Raw genomic sequence first — 8,710 nt, 5'->3', positions numbered from 1 at the left:
TAGCTTAATCTATAACAATATTTGCTATTTTATTTGTTGATTATAGTTTGTAGTAATAATCTGAATCTGTAAACTAACTGTAACTTTAAGTAACTAAAGATGCTGATTAAATGTAGGGGAGAAAAAAGTACAATGTTTCCACTGAAATGTGGTGGAGTCGCAGTATAAAGTAGAATAAAATGGAACTACGCAAGTTAAGTGCCTCAAAATTATACTTAAGTGAAGTACTTGAGTAAATGTGCTTAGTTACATTCCACCACTAGAATTAAGGTAAACAATATGTCATTCTTTTCAATTTACATTTGTCTTTTTTCCAGTGAAATTTCTTCAAATTACAAATAGCTAAAAAAACATATTGACCTCTAATAAATGTAATAAAAAACCATTTCTTGTTAAAGGATCCAATGGATCCAAAGACATTTGAAGAGTTGAAAACACACTTAAGCTTCATTAGAATTAAAGATCCAGTTAAATGAGAATGAACCATAACCTGTTTGCACATTTACAGGAATTCTCACATGAATTCCTGTAAATGTGCAACAGAGTGAAAGTGAAAATCAAATCTGGATGCACTTTAACACAGTCTGTTGTTTTCATTTGTGTTGCTTCATTTAGAGCAGGGCGGAGGTTTGCTGCTCGATCCTTTCAGATGTAATCAGCCTCTCAGCTGGAATTTATGGCATGTATTTCAGTTTCTCTCTCTTCCTTAAATTCATTACTTTACTCTTTTTTTTAAATCCTACCAGTGACACAAATGACGATACAATCTGAATCAAAATGATAAAACATAAAATCTAAAGCGCCGATGACATTAGCCTGCAGAAAACGTTTACAAGCGCAGTGTGCAAAACTTAATGTCTTTAAAATAGTGCTTGATAAAACACATTGAAAGTAAAAATGAATTATCTAAACAAAGACTTACATTTGAATTTTATTTCCTGACATAATCTCTTGTCTGAGTAGTCAATCACAATAGATGTTTCATTCAGTGCAGTCTTTATATATATGTACACATGAACAATTTAACAAGAGAACTTTCAAAATAAAATGCAATACAACACAATTCTTCAGCTGTATGTATTATACATTAAATGAAAGTGAGAATAGCAACAAAAGACAAACATTGTTTGATTATTCAGTCTGTGGATGTGATTTAAAATAAAAAAAAACATAAATTTGATTTTGTTTTTTTTTCTTTCATGTTTGCTGCTATTTACTCAAACAAATCCTGTGGAAAACAGGGATTGATGCATTTTACATTTCGTCACACGAGTAAAGACACTCAAACTCAAAAAATACATTATTAAAGCTGCGGTCGGCAAGATTTTTTGGATCATATTCACTGAAACCGAAACTATGCACCGATAGAACAACATAAATCATCCGTTTAAAAAAAAGAAACGCACCTCTACGTGCACCTAGAGCTTTTTATTTGTTTTACAAAAAAATCCACCGCGCCCAGTTCTTCCTGTCCATCCACCTGTCAATCACAGTTTGTGCACACGACACAGATCACGCTCCCCATGCGTGTTACAAAATCATACTATTAGAACCTAACTGTTTATAATCTATACTTTTAATCACATCGTACGTCTCACAACGTTAATATCAGCACAGAAACTGTGACGTGTGTATTGCCATCTAAGAAGTATGAGCAGTTATGTACGCCAAGCTAGGCATTTGCTAAATTACGTTAGCAATAGCTATCTTTGAGTAAATTAGCCAGCCTACCTCCGTATAGCGTGTACTCCATCCCGTTGATCGATACTAAAGAAACGTGCGCGTTCACAGAAATCTGGAAATCAGAAAACTGATGAGCACGAGAGGTACTTGGGGAGGGGCGTGAGAGTTGTAAACAGTCCAAATCTGGCTACGTCTCCTCTATCTGCCCGACTTGCCGACTGCAGCTTTGAAGCACTGTTGAAGCTCTGATTCGCTAACTGATCTCTGGCAAGTAGAGTGCAATATTATCAATAAGCATCAATAAAAAACTAAAAATTCAAACTGGTGGACGACACGCACACTTGTTTTCCTGCTCAAAGACTGCCTTTTATCTTATTCCGACTCTGATGTCTGGTCTGCATTTTTCTGTTTTTTCCTAAAAAAAGCCCCACACCCAGTAGTTTTCTTACGTTTCTTTTTCTCCTGTCTGATTTGCCTCGGAGGGGAAGAGCCGCGACCCGGTTTTCTACTCTTCTTACCTCCGCTTTTCTTTCTTTGCAAACAGAAAAAAGCTTTTGCGGCTTGTTCTTGTTCATCATCAGACATTCTTTGGGTTCTGCGTGTCTGTTCTTTCGGTAAATCGTTCAGTTTTAAATTGTAAACACCATCTGACAGAGCAACCTTTGCATCTGTTTTTGGGTCGGAGTTTCCTTCATCATACTCTACCTTACTCTTAATGCTGTCTCGTGACATTTCTCCAGTTTCTATTCTTATGTTCCTCGTCTGGCGGTGGCTTTGAACGCCATCCCTAAATTCTTCCTCATCTGTTTTTGGATCGGAGTTTCCTTCATCATACTCTACCCTACTCTTAATGCTGTCTCGTGATATTTTTACAGTTTCTATGCTTATCTTCCTCGTCTGGCGGTAGCTTTGAACGCCATCCCTAAATTCTTCCTCAACTATCACCCCTTGAAATGTTCTTGACCCATTTGAACCTCGTCTTCCTTCCATCGCACCTTCGTTATCGTCAATACTAGGGTTCGGTGGAGAGTCGCCCTGTCTTCTGCTTCCTGCCAATCCTTCTCTCCTACGAGAAGAGTCTACCCTTCTTTGGATATGTTCATTATCTCCTTTCTTTTCCTGCTCTTTGGCTCGTTTCACTGCGCCAACAACTTCCTGTCTAACATCATCTAATCCCCCGTTGTTCTGATCCGATTGTTTCCTCTCTGAAGTTCCTTTCCTTTGTGCATGTTTCTCATCTCTTATCCTTTTTCTCTCCGTCTCAACACCCCCCTCATCCTCTCTCTGTTGCTGATGTCTTCTATACTTGCTTCCCTGTTCACGCCTCTGATCACTTGTATTTTCTCGAGTCTTATCGCAGTGGAGGTCATGTTTTGTGGAGGCGTTCTCTCTCCCCGTCACCATCAACCCCCTCTCCTCGGCTCCAGTTCGTCGTTCCTTGTCTCTCTTTACGACCAACTCCATTCTGTCCTCATCTTCCTGTTCGTCCGCCCTAACACGTTTGCGGTCGTAATTCTCTCCAGCTTCCCGTGTACCCTCCTGATCTCCATACGTGTTTTCTTTAACCTCATGTAACCCTTCACGCTCTGCCTTCCAGTCGAGGTATTTTGTTGAAGCAATTTCTCTCCTTTCTGGCTGTTCGTTACCTTCCGTCTTCCTACTCGCATCTCTATTTACACCCGTTTCCGTTCCCTCCTCACTTTCCTGCCTGTCAACACAAACTTGTTGAGGGTAATCACATCTCACACTCACGCTGCCCACTTCCTGTGCGAACTTCTGATCATTGTATGACACGCTGCGTATGTCACAATCCTCCCGTGGTCTCCTCAGCCTAAAGTCATATTCTCCTTCCATCTTTTCTGCACTTACTCCTTTGTACCCCTCACCTCTCTGTTTTTCGACACGAGCATCCTGAAGCTCATACTGTGAGTGATCCCTCTCCTCATTAAGCTCCAGATCATTGTTTAGCATGCTCTGCTCTGCATGAACTCCATTGGCCACATCAGACGGCAGCCACTCTCCTCCAGACCTGACAATGTCTTTAATTCCTGTTTCTTCATATCTGTGAAGGGAAACGGCCACTGCAGGTTGATATTCCGCCTCTGCTGCCCTCTCAACTTCTTGTCTCTCTCTCTTCTTTACAGCATCTTGGCTCAAGTCATTATAACTGGTAGCAGGAGCAGACGCCTCTCTCACGTCTCGAGTACAAGTATCAGCAGTGTGCACTGGAACACAGGTATTAAATAAATAAAGGCAAAGTAGCAAACACGTTTGAACACACAATAGAACAGCAGAGTGAACATGTTTGCCATCTTACCTTTCTTTTTCCTGTAAAAAAGAAGATAAGCGCTGCTGGATCTAGTGAAGGAAATGTGGAAAAGAAAGTCCTGATTAAATACTGCAACATGTATGGCTTGTGTTTTATAAGGGGGCTTTCTGTTGTGCACACACATAAGCATGCATGTGATCATGCAAGAAGGGGTTCATTTTAGATGTTTATTTCTGCAGATACTGTACCTTAAATTGTAAAAATTTCCTGAAAGTTTAATAAAACTTACACTTAACCTGAGTGAAAGTGTAATAAAATGCAATAATAGTATAGATAGATAATAGTAAGAAAAGATTCACTCTGGTCTAATGGACGATATTCGCAAAACGATCAATCAGCATAGGTATGTGCAGGGTCATTTTGCATTGACAGGGGTTTTAGTTTAATGCACTTTTACCTCATTATAACATCACTTTTCATCAGTTGTAAATTTAAAATTCTACATAAAGCCTAGAGTTTACATTTCCAATCAGTTTTCAGTGGGCTGAAATATAAATGAATAGATAAATAGTTGAGCTTCATCAGCATTAAACATCCAGTTACATGAGAATGAACATAGAGAGAAAAGCATAACCTGTCTGTGCAGATCTCACATGAATTCCTGTAAATGTGCAACAGACAACAGAGACAGTCTGTTGTTTTCATTTGCATTGCTCCATTTAGAGCAGGGCGGAGGTTTGCTGCTCGATCCTTTCAGATATAATCAGCCTCTCAGTTGGTTATATTTATATCTCAAGGTATGTTTCCTGGTACAAAGTGTTCATGATAACTCAGGTGAAGGTTAACCACACGTATAATAGTCCTGAACACAGTCTCACAGGTTGTCAGTGTCAGACTTTGCCCCCAAAAGCACCAATTTTGATGACAAGCAATATTCAACTGTTATAAAATTACAACATATAAACCAATGCAACTAACTGCATATTTATATCACACAGATTTATTTCTTGTAATGTTACTATTTTATTTGCCTGAGCAGCACATATGACATCTATCACATGTCTGTCCATAAAAGAGAAATTACACTTCTGCTGTTTATTCCTTTTTTTCCTGTTAAAGAAAAGTGTAAAGAAGAAAAATGTGTCTTTTGTGATTTTGGTAATTAGAAAATCTATGAAAAAGACATTGAAAGGTATTACATTATCTGTAAAAAATGTTATTACAATATCACTCAGGACATTTTATTACATGATTGATCAATTTTATCGCTGGCATTTATTAAGTGCAAGTTTTTATCGCATTTTCAGGAAATGATTACATTATTGGGTGCTACAGACACGGTCGAGACACCGAGGGTTGCTTTGGTGCATGCACGTCTGTATGCATGTATAAGTCTGTGTGGATCAAACCCCCCAACCACAGCGATTTTCTGGTTGATCCAATACCGAAGTACCAAAAACTGCAGTTCTCTGAGTGTCCACTAGGGGCATGTTTCATAAAAGAGCAGTTTCTCATTGACTCCCATGTTAAACAGGCCGTTTTCACAGCATCATTAAACCTGTTTAAAGCCTGGTACTAAACACATTCTAGTCTGTATGTTTAGGTCATATCTCCATGACAACATTGAGGGGGATGAATTTTTTTGGACCAGGCTAGTTTTTATTTTATTGGAGGTTAAAGTTTATGAATAATTAGGGGCGTGGCCTCTTGAGTGACAGCTTTTCACTGGCCCTCACTTCTCCTTGGAGGTAAACGGCAGCCAGATGGACGTATCTCCCTCCCCCTAACGTCACATCAGTGCCCTTTTTTGGTTAGAGGAAATGAGGCGGAGTCAAAGTCAAAACAAAAAGGAGACTCCCATAGGCGAGTAAGATTGGATCAAGTTGAGAGAACGGAGCTCGACAGAGATGCTACGTCCATTTTTTATACAGTCTATGGTGTGGATGCATCTGTAGATACACAAATTATGTTTATTGTTTTTTCACCATTCACCTTTCAGTAGAAATGCTGGGGTACGAGAAATAATCTGCATTTGTCGTATATTGAAGCAAACGGAGAACTAGATTAAGAAATAATCGCAAAAGAAACATACCGTATAGTGGGTTGAAGAGAAGGAATAAAACTTACTGTTCAAAGTTATCCACCTGGAAAGGCTGGTAATCAAGCTGTTGGTGAAAAGAAGAACCAAAGTTAACATGATGAACCTGGTGTTTGCACCAGAGTTACAGTGATCCGTCTTACCTCCGTGACCCTGTCATCGTTGAAGTCATACCATCTCCCATCATCCTGAGGCTTGATTGCTGCAGTGTAATGTCCACTTGCAAGATTTCCAAAATGCTCCACAACCGCATACAGCTCATATGTCTGACTCTGTTCGCAAGTGGGAAACATGACAGACATTATTATCAGGGATGAAAAATAAATGTGTCATGGTGTAATATTAAAATATACCTGTGGTATCTGCAGGGTGCAGGGAACATCCACAGTGCGGTTGATTTTGACGTATGTGCTGTATTGGTAATCATACTCGAACCTCTTCAGCAGCAACATCAGAACATCCGGGTGATGCTTTATTACGCATTGCTGAATGAGAAAAACAGATCCTCAACATGTATTATCGTTGTTCTAATGCACTTCTAACGTATGAACTCTTAATGTAATGTGAGTTAAAATCAGGAACTGTTTTTTTTTCTTACTACTCACAATGGTAGCATCAGATTTGGCATCACACTCATCACAGTACATCTGATCTTCTCCTTTGAACTCTGAAGCCCTGAAATACTCCTCAATGCCATTTACCTAACAAAAAGCATGTAATTCATCATGTAGTTTGCATCTGAAATCAGTTATATTCAGACAGACGGTATAAGAAAAATAATATGTTTTTGAACATTAATGCGTGTAAACATGTTCTCGCAGAAACCCCGGAGACAAGCATGAACCTGAAAATGAGCAGAATGCGGGTCCTCTAATGTCTGCAGGTTTCTTACCACGCTGTAGTGTTCCCTGTCAGAATCCACCAAAGTAAGAGGAAGATGCCAAAACGCCCCGTCGGCATCAGTCTCAGTACAACATACAGAACATTTGGTCTTGTGCGTCAACTTTCCGTGGAAGATCTGAAAGCACAGAAATGCAAACACTTGTGAACAAGTATTATTCTATTTAATGTAGAGACTCCCTTTGATATCGATGACTCGTTTACCTGGGATGCGTCAGAACTGGTCAGACACATAATCTTCTCAAAGTACTCAGCAGCATCACGCTGTTCAAACACTGGAAGATCAACATGAAGGGTTAAATCACCATAGTGACTTTTGGTCAACTTGGTCTTTGATGAGGCTATAACTCTGGATTATTAAAAAGTGTAGGAGATATGATAAAGAAATAGTATGTTTGCTCCACACATATTCAAAAGCACAGTTGTTCTGCGTGTTAACATACTCTACCTCTGTCGATGCCCAGCTTTTTTGTGATATTATAGGTGTATGCTGTGCATCCTTTTAAGTCATCAAACAAGGCTTTAAGTTGAAGATCAATACACTCAGTGGCAGGATGCTCATAGGTGTGCCTACACGCAGGTAAGACACAGTGGTTATGAAAAGGTACAAAGGTGCACTGCAGGCTCAGTTAATGTTAAATGCATTATAGTGCATGAAGTTAGACTTTTTTTTGTACCTGTCCACAGCCTCTCTGAAGTCTTCAGTCATAAAAAGCACCTGCAGCACACTGTTAAGGTAACATGTTGCTCCTTGGTTCAACAAGCCATGGTGCTTGTGGGCTGCTGTAAAGAGATTATTATTAATAATGCATGATCATAAAGTTAATACCATCACTGTGGATGATAAACCAGCCTGACAGCACATATCTTACCTGCAGAGGACAACACATTGTAGACAAACTGCCGACCGTGCTCCAAGTAATTCATTTTGCTCCCTTGCCGATTGCATCCACTTGTTCACGGTCTGTCAGCTGTAAAGGAGTTGGCAATCAGCTGTTGGTAATACACCGATTGGAAACGAACACAAAAGCAGAAACATACGCGCCTACCTTCAGCTGTGTGATCGAGACTTCATCGCAGAAGTTCGTCTGTGTGTGTGTCACACCGTCAGCGGCTCTACCCCCTGGAAACAGAACCCTCTGCTGCACACTTTCCCTTTCACTTCTGCCGCAAACATGCAGGAATGCTGCATTCAGGGTGCCTCGGAAATATTTTTTTATTATTAACAGCTGTAGTTGCAAAATTAAAACCACAAGCTGCCAACAAAATGACACATTTCCTCTTTGTGTATCATATATGAAATCATGTGCCATACCCATATTTATAACACAAGAGCTTTTTGCACATTATAAAATTTGATATACGGATTTGCTATTTATTAATCTGATTCAAATTATTTAAAGTGTAATTCCAGTGCAAAATCCTCCCATGGTCATTTTTGGCACTTACATACATCAAATAAGCCATCGAGACAGTTTTTTTCATGTATAAATTATTATCAGAGAAATCTGGGACAGTCGCTAACAGACGTGGCTAACACTGATTAGCTCGGGGCAGCACGGTGAAGGCATTAAAACGTCTTTTTTAACCACTAATGCTGCTCAAAATAACACCAAACCTCTGCAGTAGCATGAGAAGAGTCCCTACACAGAAAACAAAGCACCAACAACAAAGTTAGTGTTGTGGAAATCTTCAATAAAGATCAACAAACAGGATCCGCTTTTTCTCCGTGGTTTATTTTGCCAAAGCATTTTCTTCTG

General features: G+C 39.5%; 1 protein-coding gene across 1 annotated transcript; it reads right to left on the bottom strand.

The window, feature by feature from the left end:
* Positions 1-3,379: 3,379 nt before the first annotated feature.
* On the bottom strand, positions 3,380-7,877 carry LOC310963950 (ubiquitin carboxyl-terminal hydrolase 12-like; the record flags this gene model as incomplete). Its single annotated transcript, XM_083936907.1, has 12 exons — positions 3,380-3,391; positions 3,436-3,908; positions 4,001-4,041; positions 6,080-6,117; positions 6,194-6,322; positions 6,404-6,535; positions 6,656-6,751; positions 6,943-7,068; positions 7,155-7,225; positions 7,399-7,520; positions 7,628-7,733; positions 7,823-7,877. 12 exons carry the CDS (start codon positions 7,875-7,877, stop codon positions 3,380-3,382), a joined length of 1,401 nt encoding a protein of 466 aa, XP_083793033.1.
* Between the last annotated feature and the right edge of the window lie 833 nt (positions 7,878-8,710).

Source organism: Echiichthys vipera, assembly GCF_963691815.1.
Source record: "Echiichthys vipera genome assembly, chromosome: 22".
NCBI classification, from domain to species: domain Eukaryota; kingdom Metazoa; phylum Chordata; class Actinopteri; order Perciformes; family Trachinidae; genus Echiichthys; species Echiichthys vipera.
This window is presented reverse-complemented; position numbering and strand designations above follow the sequence as displayed.